Here is a 16,024-nt window from a genome sequence, read left to right as displayed (position 1 = left end):
TGGTAGAAAGCAAAAAGGTATGCTATACAATTTCCCTTTTCTCTGACTCCTTTGACCAAAGGACAAATCACTACTGATTTGTGTAACATAAATATCCAGTCTTCATGCTCCAACATTTGTAGTGTTCTCATTTATTTTTGTAGTCTTTAGGCAATGCTTTGCCTTTTGTTTTTGGTGGAGGGGGTTGTCATAATTGTAGTTCAAAACAATCAGCTTTACTTTAATAGTTTTACATTTATTTGCTGAGTTTCAAAGACCATGAAAGTGCCATATCAGTAAAAATACACTATTTCTCCATATATGTGAAAAAAATTACCATATGAATTTTCATGGATCCCCTACACAACACTGACATTCAAGAATGCCGACAACCATATGGCTGACACCATATGATCGACATTCGGAATGACGACATTGTAAGAAGTCCACAAAAAAAGGAAAATAAAATTTCCTTTAAACTGCTCTGCCCCCCACACCTGCCGTAACTTTAATATACCAACTCCGAGATCGCACTACAGTGCAGGAATTGAAATCTTTCCATTCCGCACTAGAGTGAGATGCTGGTTTTGCATTGTCTGCATTCCAAATGTCGATCATATGGTGTTGGCCATATGGTTGTCAGCATTCTGGAATGTCAGCAAACTGAAGGGGACCAGAATTTTCATACAGTCTGCCAAACATGCCGTAATATTCAGTCAAACATGTTTTTATCAGCTGCATCAATTTGACAAAAGTTTGTTTTACTGATCAGAATTCAGGGAACAAAATTCCATTGGAGTACTACAGATGAAGGTGTTATACTGAATTATTCTGAATTCTGCATCCCAGTGGCTTGCAGTACTAAATGCGAGGTGCTGCAGTACACATGCCTCTCTGGCTCTCTTAGAGACAGAATTCTGGACAAAGACAAAAGAGTGAAGGAACAAAGGCTTAGAATCAATGACACTTTTTAAATGTAAATCTTATAAACTTAGAAAGTTGCTAGAATGACAGATTTTGCATTAGCATGCATTTCCTGAAGTCTGACACTCAAATAGCTGCCATTGTTTATTGAATTCAGTTCTCAATGATTTGAGAGAAAGCCACACATTTTATAGATACATAGATTCATAGATAAGTACTAGGCTAGCTTTCCTTGTGGGCCATTGTAAACATAGCCATTTTCCCTTTTTGTGCTCAGAATACCCTATTCCATTTGGACATGGAGTAACCTTACCCATCCCATGGTCAATAATTATATATTACCCTAAAGAGAATAACTGGGATAATACCATGGATAGTTTGAGGGGACCCATGCATGGAATAAAGCATTTAGGAACTGACTCTAAGCATTAGCAGTACAGTACACATACTTAAGTTGCACTTGAATATGGACAAGGATGACCTTTGTTTTATGTGGATGGGGAGTCTGTTCCACAGCAGCAGTATCTTATGCAAGATATACCTGTCCTTCAAACTGTTCTGTTGAAGTTGCAGAAAAGTATTTTTGATGTTGTTTGACTTGCTAGTGTGCAGTAAATCCATCTGTAATGGGTCAGAGGATTCCTTGAATGCCAGACACAGGTCACCTCTTAGCAGTCTTCAGGATACCAAGTATAGTGACAGGCATTGAGTCAGTTCATGTAGGACATGTTGTTTAGGCCTCCTATCCTTTCAGTAACATATCGCTGTGGACATTCAAGTTGTTGCATGTGTCTAGACAGATACTTGCCAAAGAGAGCATTATATTAAATGATTTTCCTAATGAGGGCTGAGTAAAGGAGGGCAATGACATCCCTGGATCTAGACACAATCCCTTTGTTTATAAGCTGTGCAACATAGAAAGACTGTCATATAACAGTAGACACATGTTGATCAAAAGTTAGTTCACTGTTCACTTAAGTTCCCACATCTCAAGCAATTGGTTCAACTCTAAGGAGCGTATTGTCATTGAGTCAATTCCCTGAGATAGATGGCTTCCCAAAGGATTCAATAATGCATTGTTTGACGTTTAGTTTGTGAGGAACAGACCAAAAATATAAGACAAAAAAGCATTTGAGAGGGATGGCGGAACATGTTGCGGGATGAGGGATCCTTGGTAGCCAGCTTTCATTCAAGACTGAACAGAATCAAGATCATTGTCAGTGTCTGCCTCATTAGACATGGCACACTGCTGTTGAGCTGCAAAAATACATCTTTCAATTGCCTGTCAGGTTCATTCCAAGGGATGACTGTCATTTCAGTGTACAACATATTCATGTTATTTTACTACATGATATTTTGAGCTGAAGTCCAAAAATGTTTGGTGATGTTAAGTAATATACTCCCACTTCCTGAATTTACCACTAGTCAGCACTGCTGGTATTGAAATGATGACTGCACTTCTTGTCAATGCCATGGTACAAAGAAAACAGAGAAAGCTGGCCTGCCCACAGCATGCACTATACTTTGTTCTTGTATAATTAAATGGAAGAGTGACTTAGTCTACGGAGCCATAAATAATGTCACTCAGGACTCTGATCTCCAGTCTTCACATGGTCATAAATTCATAGGTTTATACTAAACATAAAATCAAGAAGCAGAGCCATATAAATTCCAGGTAACCATTTGTGATCATTCATGCAATCATCCAGATTAGCTTTAATGTTTGCCAGAAAAGTCTTTGCCTTGCTATGTAGGAGGAGCCTGTTGCAGAAATGATGACTACATCCGGTTAGCTACTTGCAACGACAGCTCATACTGTTAATGTGGTAGCATGCATTTATGTCTCTGGAGACTTGCTTTGACTCCTGTCCAGTTCTGATGAAGGAGTTCAAAGAGTTCTGGGTTATTCATAGAAGAGATACCTCAGCGGTTGAGGGCTTTTGTTTGACCAGGGTAGTTATGGGTATCTTCTTTGAAGACGTTAGCACAAAGCACAAAAATGACTCTCTGTATCTCCCCAAGATGGAATACCAAAGACTTTCAGCCCCTAACATGGACCACTACAAGGTGCTAACCTTATCTGTGGTGATGGACCAATTGGCCCTAATAACATCCCTAATCCTAGTGCCAGGCACATAGCTAATTGTCACCCTGTCCTTTGCCAACCTGCTGATTGCTGCACCATTTGTCTTAAAATGGACTGACCAATGACTAAGTCATTTCAGGGATGTGCTGAATGCTTATGGGACCTTAAGCTTACAGTACACATAACTTCCAGTAGCAATAGACATAGGTATCGGTATAATGTTATTATTTTGTCTCCATGGATAAAGTAAGGTATGATCATGTCTATGAGCCCCTAGTGATTTGTTTAGCTGATGGTTTGAGTGTGTGATCAGATACGTTTATTAGATGTTCTAGTAATAGTTATTTGCATGTTCACTAAAGAAGATGTGCTTATTCTTTGTAAAAAAGAGAATAGCCTTTTATTAAATAAATAATTACTTTGTCACTGATGGCGTCAGTATGTGATAGATGAAGGTGTGTGTTAGCAAACATGAGGTAGCTGCAATACAGTATCAAAAAACAGTTCTAATAGGCTTCCTCTGGATGTGGCTAAAACATGTTAACATTACATGGTGACAGATAGCATATTTTTTTTTTTTGGGGGGGGGCTACCGACTCATATGGAAAACAGCTAATATAATTTAAACATAGCATAGGTCCAAAATTAGTGCAGAACAGTGATAGTTGAGGACATACAATGTAAGATCAGCTCAGCTGGAGAATGAGTGTCCAATTGTGTGCTATTTATCTAGGAATAACTGGTTACACCAGTAGCTGTTTGTGGATAGTCAATATTCTGCTTCTGTACAACATAGTTTGATGGTAAATTAATTTGTTTTTCTAGAAATGATTTCACAAAATAACATTTTTATGTTTACTAATAAAAGCCAAGGAAACAACAGTGAGATAGAATTTTTCAGTCAAGTTAACATGAGGGACAAACAGTTCCAGAGCCACTGAAAAGTTAAGAAAAACAAGAACATTATGTAAGAGTGGGAAATGTTCTTTCAAAACAGTTTAGTCTGGGGTGGAGGCCATTCAAATGAGCATTATCAAAAAAATTTCAGTATATTTAATTAAAAAAATGCTAGCATGTAGCTCTGCACATAGTTCAGAGTTAATTAAGGCCTTCTGTTTCTTATGAATCACAAAGAGACACAAATCCAAATCAGAACTTTTAATATTGAAGGAAAAAAACACATACTGCAATAAAAATAATAAATAATATGAGCACTAAAAACAGAGAGAGATGTTTTTCCTGCAAAGCAATCTATTCTGTGGTCAAAACATTTCTGCATCCAATCCAGTTAAAGTACAGTACAACAAACCTGTTAAAATCATGCAGCATACTCATTCTGCACAATGATACAAGTCTAGTTAGCCTTTCATAATTAACACTCTCACACTCTATTGCTGCAAAACATAAGCATTCAAAAAGCACAGTTGTCCATGGAGGACTATCCTTATGGTATTTAATTTTTGCTAGCTTATTGTCACTACCTGCCTCAAGATGAATATCTTTATACTAAATGTATTTCTTACTGATTTTTTTTAACTTTTACCTAAAAGAACAGCTGCTCATTTATTTGATTGTTTATTTTTTGTCCACTATTACAATCCTGTAATTTTTATTGTTTTGTTATTGTACATTAAGTCAATTTCTGTAATTTTTGCTTAATTGTACTGTGGGGCTTTTCTCCCTGTGCCTCCTCTGAAAAAGGGCACTAGCCCAGTTGGATTATCCTGGTCAACAAATGTCAAATAAATAAATAAATAAACATATTTTAACTAGTCACTGGCTAGCATTTTTCTCTATTTATTTACATTCTAATTCTTCTCACAACGTTCCAGGGCAATACTGCCGCATTTGCTGACAAATCACCTGCACATTCCAACTCCAATGAATGGATCATAAGTGTATAAGCCTTATTATATTTATTATTATTAGTGTTATCTGCCAATTATTTCAGAATGGCCATCAGTCTACTTGCTAACCGTATCACTGTAGATAAGAATGCACATGACTTTAATGACTTCATGAGCTAAGTTTTCATCCATTAAGTGACAGAAGCTCTGCATTTACAAAAATATATTTATTTTCTCAATAATATGATGTTTCCTTAGCTTCCAGAGCAGAAATGTAAAAGGTAAAAGAAGAACAAAAGTTTAAACTCCAGAAATGTATGCAAACAGGGCTATTCATATTCATGGAATATCTTCTAGAAACTCAGGCAATGCATGATATATTTTTGTTACCAAGGAATACTTCATGTTTTAGTAGGAGTCTGCTACATTTTAGCTACCCTTCATTTAATTTGCTGTGTAATAAAATACATTTTAGATTATGTGTAATTAATTTAGGCATATGTAAATGAGTAAAGGCACAATTCTGACATGATTCCATTAATCTATAATCTTCATGCTTACCATTCAAAACAACATTTATGTCATATTATCTTAAACAAGATGAGAAAGGTTATGCTTAAAGTACTTCCAGTATGTACATAGTTTGTCTCAGCCAGACAGTTTTGACGCAATATAAAACTAATTCAGAGGTCATAATACTGTAAGCTATTACAAAGCAATTTCAGATATAGCTTATTCAGCATGGGGATATACGACCTCTTGAGTTTTTTTTTTTTTTCACACATGTGAATAGGTTCACTCTTCCTTGTAAGAACTAAAAATTCAATGTCAGTGGCAGCACAATCTTCACTTCTAAAATTTTAACAACTTTCAAATATCAAATAAAGTAGCAAAATAAATGAAAATCATAATATCGCAAAGCATTAATAGGAATGTAGGAAGATATGAGCAATACCAGAAGTGCTTATTAGGGTAACAGGTACTGACATTTCTGCACAGTTGTTTAGGTGCTGGTAAAGGTCAGAGGTGAATATGGTACCCCACTCATTTGGGTCCTTGTGTGTGGAATTGTTGAGAATTTTGCCTAGGTCTTCTATAAGCTGAAGCAGATTTGCCCTTAAGGCATTCCTAAAGATGGACTAATTTGTTTGTGCATGAATGCATTTGGTTTGATTTTTATACTTCAGTGGCATTAACATAATAATCACAATCTTTGGAGAGCATTGATTGAATATATGGCTAGTAATGATGAAGCAGCTGGGTTTCTTAAGCATGATTTGGATGTCTATGAGCTCCAAGTTAGGGCCATGGCTAATTTGAGATGAGGTGATGGTGCTACTGATATATAAGGATGTTTCTTTGCAATTAAACAAAGGCAAGAAGCTAAGGTAGATGCTAGCCTAGTATTCAGAGAATCCTCTTACTCTATTGAAATTATTTGAGAGGGATTTGTTTGGAATAATGGTTAAGGTCTTTACCTCACATACACAAGGTAGAGAGTTTAATTCTGACCTCTCGTTATTGACTTGGCTTGTAATAGTCTCTATTCTGATAGCTTAGTATTTACATATGAATCTATGCCTCATTAACTACACAAATATGAATGTGTTTGAGGTTTACAAGAGCCTCAGATTCTGGCATAGCAATATATAGATTTCTAGCATGTAGGAATATAACACAAAAAAAAAGATATAGGGGTGTATTAAGTGATTTTTTCATAACCAGCACACATGCTAATTGGAGAACTGCACAAATACATGTCTGTAAGATTACCTACTTTTGAAGTAATTTGCCCAGTACATTCTACTCATAGAAATTTCACAGAAAAGAGGATTCACTTTAACAGTAAAGATGACTGCATTTGTCTTATATTAGATAAGATTTAAAGCATCATGATGCAAAATATGTACATTCAAAGTGCGAGGGAGATTGGAGACAGACTGAAAGAGAGAAGGAGAGAGCATGTGAGAGAGAGAGAGTGTGAGAGAGAGAACAAAACAAAGAGAGATACAATGCAGTAATGCATAAATGTAACCATTAATTACCTTATATTAATTTTATAGAAGTGCAGTTTTGACTATGGATTTCCTACATATTATTAGAATTCAGCTTCTCACTACATTGTGCATGTGGTTTATTTAAGCAATAACCCATGACTGGGTGTGGGTAATGCTGGATTTACCCACGGTTGGTGTGGTTTGGTCATGAGGGCAGGTAAATCCAGCATTGCCCACACCCTGCCATGGGTTATTGCTATTATACAATGACATTATTTTAGAAAAAATACTTACTTTTATTAAATAATGTCTTTGTATAATGCGTCCATGCTTCTCTTCTGCATTGAGCAGGTATCTTGGGACATTTTTTGATGTACTGCACATGCGTATGGGACTTGTATTCCTTTGCTTACACAGTACATCAGAGCTGTGCAGAGGTAGCAACAGAGAAATGAAGATCTCTGTTGCTTCTTCATCTTCTCTTTTTTTTTCCATTGAATATAAAAAAGAAACCTGGAGACTTTTTACGTTTGAGAGAGTCGGGACAGACAAAGGATAATCAGGTAAGTTTTTTTAAGTTTTGCAGAATGTCCATGATTATCCTTTTATTTTTGTCTGTGCCATCTCCGTAGTTTGCTTCAAGTCTTCTGTTTTCTTTTTTTATTCAAAAAAGAGAGAAAAGTAAAAAAAATTCCAAGATATACTAACAGGAAAAAGTCCAGGCGACCGGGCCTTTTTCCGTTGGTATATTCACAGATTTACAATGGGCATGCTGGTTGGGCTGGCCTATCAGAATGCTTGTTTTTGAATATTAATGGCCAGTTGTTGTATAATTCACATTTGCTCATAGGATTTATCCTTAATTTCCTTGGCAAGTTGTTTCTGTGGGATCACTGGGTGTGTGAAAACTCTGTGTGGCATTTTGGGAATTTGATAGAAGTTGAAGATACAAGAGGGGGTACATAAGGATTGCCTCACTGCAAAAATGTTTATTTCAGTCTTTCTATGATGGTTTTAGTTTTATTGTGGTCTTGATCACTTTGAGCAAGCATTTCTTGAGCAATTATGTTTTGAAGGCATGAATATTGCATAATTTATAGATTTATTTCATACATATCTAAATTAATATTTTAGATGTCTTTTGAGTTAATAAGTCTTTGAATATCTCACTGCTTTCAAAATTCCACAGAAACAGTTTAATAGAATAATGACAATATAAAAGGAATCATGGCTCATTAATATACTCACAGAAAGTATTGGTTGTTGAAGTGAACAAAACTGCTCACTTAACTACTTTTACATAATTACTTTGTCACATAACTAACCAATTCATATATAAAATGAGTGCAATCCTGGCAAAGGATCTGAGGATGGTGAAGACATGGTCCAGGAGGAGACAGTGTTGCTTCAATCCCTCCAAAGGCATAGTGATGTATCCTGGGAAACATTAGCTGGAGGTATAACGCATACTTAGTTTAGGATTAGTCGCAAGAAATCAGGCAAAAAGATGAGCATGGTGATTATTTTCACAGAAGATAAAAACAATCAGGCCTAATGAAAAAGGGTAGCAAAGGAAACAATCCAGCTGTTGGTGGTTACTCCCTCAAGTGCAGTAGCCAGGGAGAGGAAGGTGATGTTGGCCCTCCTTCTTGTGCATATAAAGCTGCATTTACACTGTTCTGTTCAGTTCTGGAGGCCTTATAGAAAAATGTTGTACTGACGGAGAGGGTACAGAAAAGAAAGCAGCTGGGATGGTGTTGGGGATGAAAAGAGTGTTATATGTAAAGAGACATAAAGAACATAACATATTTTTACCTGATAAGAACAGAGAAAGGCAGGTGTAATATGATCTAAATGCTAAAGACACTGCCAGAGAAGGCGACTTATTTAGCTTGGAGGGTATTTGGGAACATACTTGTCAGATTAAGGCAGCCTGTACAACTCGACTATTATGAAGCACGTTTTCACTCGGAATGTGGTAGACAGTCAGGGCAAGTTGCCTGAATGAGTGGCAAAGGCTGAAAGAGCTGGGTATAAGAAGAAAGAAGTACAGATATGTGGTGTGTAAGGAAAGAAACGGTAAGAGACAGCTGCTACTGTTACGAATAAGCTGCACATACCTGCAGCCACAGGCTCACAAGTACTTATGAGGCACTCAGTCATGGCTTCCATGAAGATGCCTAAGCCAACTTCTCAACTGACTAAGAGCACTGCCTGGTTAAATGACCTGCTCAGAATCATACAGTAGGCAAATGGAGGCTGGCGGAATCAAACCACAGACTACAGGCAGCAGTTCATTGACAACTCACAACCTTAATCCTCTGCTCTTATTGCTATACTGCCGAACAAGTTGACTCCAGCAATATTCCCTGGATGTCCAGAGTGTGGCCTTGATAGCTTTACAGCAGAACCTTAATGGCAGTTTGATCACTGCTGAAAATTTGCCCTGAGGATGTGTTTAGTTTAGAGAATTTTTTGTTTAGCACCTCTTTTGCTGCTTATTCAACTGCATTTTTTTTGTTAGCAGCATCATCTATCAGTACTCTTGTTAGTAAACATTCTGTATTACTTTACTCATCTAAAAATTGAGTTACCATCAAGTTGTAAAGATAGCTGGTTTCTTACTCCATGTGCAGCACAGTAGACATGGCTGAGTTACTTTGATTATTTAACAACTTATTGGTCTACATCAGCGATTAGTCTACATGCTATTGACTAGTAGAAGCTTAGTTGGTATAGTACAGAGAAGACAGCAATCACTGGAAAGATATCTGCAGGCATTCTGTACTGCAGGCAGAAATGGAGGTGTTTTGTACTTTTTAGGTGTTGCACACAAGTACTACATTGAGCAGATGGCTCTGAGTAACACCCTTAAGCTCAACTTGACCAGGGAACCTGGGACCCACAAAACTAAAAATGTAAACAATGAAGTGATCCACCTAACGGGAGACCAATGTGAGGCAAGTATGACTAATAAGACCCTTGTTCTATCAAGCAAAAACATTTTTGTTTTTGCATGATAGTAACAAGTGTCTTATTTCTCATACTTGCCTCAAATTGGTCCCCCGTTAGGCGGATCAACTCAGAGTTTTAATTTTTACTTTTTAAGAGTTGGAAAGCATTAGAATTACATCATTTAAAATGGACAGGATACAACAGTAACTTGGATGACTGTTTACACTTCAGTCTTTATGTGTTCTATATAAGTGCACACTGTCCTGGTATAGAATGGATGCTACTATATTGTGATTAGTCTTGTACAGCATGACATGCCATTAGACACATGTGATGCTGTTATGTACTGCAACATACATACATATAGACATACATCAAACATGTCTGCAGCAGCAAAGCATTTTCTTTGTATGCTCATAAGTTTCTTTAAACATTCACCAAAAATAGAAGGTCGAACATAACTGGCTTTCTCAATATTAAAATTATTTAGATTCCACTCCAACAAAGGTGAAAGCCTACTCTTCTTTATAGGTTGCCTTATTTTGGTCTGCCTTCTGTCCTGAAAAATCAATTTAAATGTTTTCAGATATTACTTATGTATAATGTACAGCTTACCTTTTCAAAAAAAAAACTAAGCTTCCAGCCTAATGACAGCTGACTTACCGATTATACTACTCCACTACGTCAATGGGCCCACACAGACACTGAGGAAGCGCATTGCTTTTCCCCAAATATTTTTTATTCAGATTTATAGTAAAGCAAAAGAATCAACATATTTAAAAAGAAAGGTCAAGCAAATGCAATGAAGTAACATCATTACAGATTCACAAATATTATTAATATAAATATTCTTCTATTTTAGTCCAACATCTGAAATTTGGGTTTTTATAATGGATCTTAATTTAATAATATTTTAATAAAATGTATTATTTAAAAAAAGTAATAACAATGCAAAAACTTTGTTGCATAAGTCTATGGCTAGATTCAGAAAATACTTGAATACGGGAATCGCTTCCATTTTTCATATTTTTAAATAGACTTTTTATCCATAGCAAATAAACTCCAAAATAATATTAATTGATATTTTTAACACCAAAATGTACTTAAACATTCACTAAAATTGTAGATGCAGTTAAGATATAGTTATCTGACCAAAGAGTCTTAAATTATTGTTTACAACCAAATTATCCCTAATGTTTTACACATCCAGCATATTGCTTCCTTACACTTTCAGATTTTAGAAACTATACATGGTGTGATGAAGACCATATGCATGTATTGCCAAGCAAAGTTTTCCCAATGTACTAAAGCAGAAATTAATCCTTTAGACTTTCAGATTAAAGTTTTATTATGCTCATCTTTCAAGTTATCTAGATTACTAGAATCTAAAAAAATGAGTAGTCATTGGTTATGTTTGTTGCCATCTAAAACCTGCTTATATTATTTAAACATTTTTATGAACTAATGCCTCCTTTATTAATGTATAAGACAATATACTTGATACATGCCTGTATTTGATTCAGTAGGTTGTGCCTGCATTCTATTAACTAAAAACTCTCTTATGCTATGTATTAAAAACTAGTTAGAACCAATAAATCTAAATTTACATAAAGTCATTTCATAGACAACTTTACTGTTATCTAAGCAGTCATTTTTGCCATAATAATTGGGCTTATAGTCTCCATGTTGCCTAGAGTGTTTAGAACTGGAAATAATGCAAGTTAATTTAGGCATTTTGGAAGGTGGATGTGCCTGTCAGCACCTCTGATACACCTCTGATCTCTAAATATACTACTGCCAAGGTAATATCAACTCAGAGAAAAGGGAAATATGTATGTGTACCCTTTTTCTGAAGTGCTGTGACCTTTGAGGTAGAATATTTAGAAATTAAGTGTGCATATTTTTCCATATTGGGAGGGATGCTCAACAATCTTTGTTGCCCTGCTATGTTGCACAGAATCTTAGTGATATTGTTGCTAGAGCTATCAGGCAAGTAGGGTATTTCATGATATATGGAGCAATGTCACATGATATGTTATTATATAACACTTGTACATATGTGTGTAATGTGGTACACATAACACCAGTAAATAAGCAGCTATGGCAAATGCAAAGAAAGAATACAGACATGTTTAACAAGAAGGCTACAATGTAAATAAACTGAAAGCAATAGAATTCAAATTGCAAACAAACTAGAAGGGTAATGTGTTGTATTTTTATTTCTTTCAGCTTTGTACTATGCCAAAGTAAACAAAAACGATGTGCCAGTCCTAAGGAAAAATGGGTAAAAAAAGCAATCAAGACGTTATCCAAGAGGAAGAAGAATTATACATGCAGAAGGAGAAATCAGAAAGATCAACAAAAGAAGAAGTCAAAACAAAGGCGTAAACAAACAAAAAACACTTACAATAAGCCACATCAGTCAGTCACATTATTACCAGTATCAAATTTAGCAACAACACTAAAATTATGAATAATTTCCAGCTCAAAAATGGAGACTAAAAAGCCTTAAAAGTGGCAGATACTTATAAGTGATGCTGTCCTCTGTGAAAATCCATGTTATTATATTATTGCTGCAATATGCTGCAATATGAATTTCTATTTTAAGGCAAATAACATTTGGCCATTTAAAAAACAGTACTCCGTATAAGATAGTTCTCTATTATCTGTTTCTGATTCTGCATCATCTGCATCCGCATTTTAGTGTCTGGCACATAGTCAGTACAGAAGGATACACCACTGGCTGGTAAAGTGATGGCATCCTCTATGCAGCAGCAAGTTATCTAGTAATCTAGATAACATGAACGCAAAACATATTCCATACATCATGCACTGAATTTGACTGGAGAATGAGAGACTTACATGCCTATTAGCTGGCAAAGGATTTGCAGTTGTATTAACTCTGAAAGGATAGTATCATATTTCTTCTAAAAATGTGAGCCTTAGAGAATATCTTCCTAGAACAATTCAAGAAGAAAGTGTGCAGAAAGAAGCATTCTGGAGAGCAGTTTGCAGCTACAAGTCTCTCTTTGTTCATCCACAAAATCAAACATCATACACTTTCATGCAGATTAACTGCACATGCAAGCAAGTGTATTTCCACATACACACACACACACACACACACACACACACACACACACACACACACACACACACACACACACACACACACACGCACACACACATGCGCACACACACACACACACACATACACACGTTCACGCACACACAGATGCATATAGATGCATGCACACTCTGGGCTTTTGCTTTATCATCCAAGTTAACTTGCATTCAGCAGTTTCTTTGCACATATAAAGACACACGTCTATACGAATGCACATACACACACACAATGATGTGTGTGTGTGTGTGTGTGTGTGTGTGTGTGTGTGTGTGTGTGTGTGTGTGTACACATTTAAAGCAGTACACACTTTTTATCATCGCCTCCCCCTATATGATGCACACTCAAGTAACTTTTATTCAGTAGTTTGTGTAATATTTATCATATCAATTAAAGTGACAATATACAGACTATGGCTTAGCAGTGTCTTTGTAATTTCAAGACCTATCTTCTAAAAATTACAGTGTTGATATATAGTTATGGTTAGTTCATGTTTTAAGTGTATTTTTATCTAGCTTTGTAATTTAAGCAACGCTACCATAATTATATTTCCTGATAATCATATTTGTATTTCATATATTAAAATTATACACTCCAAAGGAATGTACAGTTTTGTGTATAACTGTCAAGGTGAAGTAAATGTCATATGAATTTTTGTTATTTATAAAAAATAAAATATTTACCAGTGACTGGGTCTGTATTGCAAATAAAATATGCAGTTCAAGTTTTCTGTTTGAAAAGGTCTGCATAGCTAGACCATGCTGTGTCTACATAAGACACTCAATTCACTGTATGGTCAAGAAGGAATAATTAGGAGAGTGGGATATAATAAGCATGTTACAATGCTGAAGTGATACTGTTAAACACTGTGTGTGTGTGTGTGTGTGTGTGTGTGTGTGTGTGTGTGTGTGTGTGTGTGTGTGTGTGTGTGTGTGTGTGTGTGTGTGTGTGTGTGTGTGTGTGTTTATGTGCATTTGCGTGCATACATGTATACATCTGTGCATGTTTATGTCTTCAGGTATGTACATTAGACAACATCTGTGCATATGTACGTGTGCCTCTGCTTGCATGTGTATCTCTTTGTACATGTGTGTAAATGTGCATATGTATTTCTTTGAGTGTGCATGTGTACATTTTTGTAATTGTGTATGTATGTCTTTGCTTTTGTGTGTGTATGTGTGCATTTATGCAGTCATGTGAATGTCTTTGTTCATGCATGTGTATTTGAATAAAGTAATTTATAACACATACTCTAAGTTGTCTTGAATATGGAACTAGCCTCTCATATTGTATGTCCTGAGTCTGTAAGAGAAATAAGAATTCATTTGCAAGTAAATAGTGGAAAAATATCATGTTGCTTAGGGTAGGATTCATGGAGAGCACAACAATGCTGTGCTATTTCAAGCTTTAAAAATATATTCTGCAAGACATCCGTCTCACCATGGAGAAATGTTGCATAATGGAAGCACATTACATTTACTCTGATGAATTGCTGTGTTAAAGTTACAATTAGCATAACTTGACAAATTAGTTGAGCCAGATACCTTCCTCATTATGCATTGGATTAGCATAGCAAAATAATAATTTTTTCTGTTTATTTATTTATTCCATTTATCTACTGGAATTTCTAACTGAACAACAGACAATTTTCAGCAGAGTCTGAGGGCAAAAAGCTCCACCATTTACAGACATGGTATAAAGTAAAACTATTACACAACTATGTAAAATTATTTGCAATTGTGAAATAGCAGTTATACAATTATGAAAAGTATTTATAATAATAATAGAAACACATGCCCATTTTTACAAATAAGTTGTAGTGTAAGATAAAATGAAGAACAGAGTTTCAGATAAGTGAAAGAAAGACGCAAATTCAAATGGGATACAGAGTAGAGGATATGAAAAGAGAAATGATAGGTGAATATAGCACATTAAGAGGTCGAGGTGTGAGTGGGGTAAGAAGAGGTGGAGGATGGTTAACGAAAGGATTGGGAAGAATAAGTATACGGAAGAAAAAGAACATTATAAGAACACACTTAGTTGAATAGTAAATAAGTCATTAGTTTTTGGAGAAATGTAGTTTGGTTAGGCTGATTCCTCAGCTGCATGGGTATGAGATTCCATATTTAGTTACTAAACAGGAGAGGTAAGAGTCTCTGTTATGATTATTTGATTTAACTTTTTGCAACAGACTGTGCTTTTGTGATCTAAGGATTTGGAAGTAATATACTGCGTAATGATATTAGAAACTGCTGGGCACTTAACTGATCTGCAGAATAAATGAAGCACAATTTTCAGTTGAATAAGTATTGAGATGTGTTCCGTTCTAGCCAATTGTGGAGATGCAGAGCTATGTAATTATGAGTTTTGCTAGATAGCATTGTCTCTGCATTGTATACCCATTCAAGTTTTAGTAGATGTTTATAGGAAAATTAGTTAAGGTAGCCAAGGAGTAAAGTATGGTGGAAAGTAGTAATGTTTCTGCAGTATATTGTCCCCCTAATTCATTTAGGTAGATTTTAGCTTTATAAATTACGCCTGTGTTTTGTGTGTTTTAGAGGTGACATAGTCCATGTGATTGTCAAGATGTAGTCTGAGGTAAATGATGACTGCAGGGGTATGGTGTGAGTAACTTATTCAACTGTCAATCAGCAGCGGCCTTAGGTCAGCTGGTGCCCTAGGCAAAAGGCCTCCATGGTGCCCCCCCCCCTCACCACCCTGGTGCCCCCATCCTTGTCTACCTACACCAAATAAATACTGGAAAAGTGCCCCTGCTAAAGCGGCGTCCTAGGCGGCCGCCTAGTTGGCCTATGCCTAAGGCCGGCTATGCTGTCAATCTGGATTTTAAGATATTACAGACATTATCTGATCTCAATAAACTTAGGTTTGTTTTATTAGCATATAGAAGCAGTTGGAAATCAGAAAGCCATTGTTGCGACTGTTGAAAAATTTGTTCAGTAGCTGATTAAGGGAAAGGCATAAGAGATATTGATAGAGTCAGCCGCATATTTGACTAAACTATCACTGAAGATGGATGAATGCATACCGTTGATGAAGATTCTGACTAACATTTGTATGAGAATAAATCCCTGATGGACGGATATAATAGTTG

The 16,024-nt window shown here is 36.0% G+C and overlaps 1 protein-coding gene across 1 annotated transcript in view; it reads left to right on the top strand.

The window, feature by feature from the left end:
* LOC122801368 (C-C motif chemokine 20-like) overlaps window positions 1-12,953 on the top strand; it is a 22,988-nt gene extending 10,035 nt beyond the window's left edge. The window contains exon 3 of the mRNA XM_044070899.1: window positions 12,018-12,953. Within this exon, the coding sequence (XP_043926834.1) occupies window positions 12,018-12,261 (244 nt within the window). The 3' untranslated portion in view covers window positions 12,262-12,953. The remainder of the gene's footprint in view (window positions 1-12,017) is intronic.
* Window positions 12,954-16,024: the final 3,071 nt, after the last annotated feature.

The sequence above is a fragment of the Protopterus annectens genome, chromosome 4.part1 (assembly GCF_019279795.1).
Source record: "Protopterus annectens isolate FY-2018-M chromosome 4.part1, PAN1.0, whole genome shotgun sequence".
Classification (NCBI taxonomy): domain Eukaryota; kingdom Metazoa; phylum Chordata; order Ceratodontiformes; family Protopteridae; genus Protopterus; species Protopterus annectens.
This window is presented reverse-complemented; position numbering and strand designations above follow the sequence as displayed.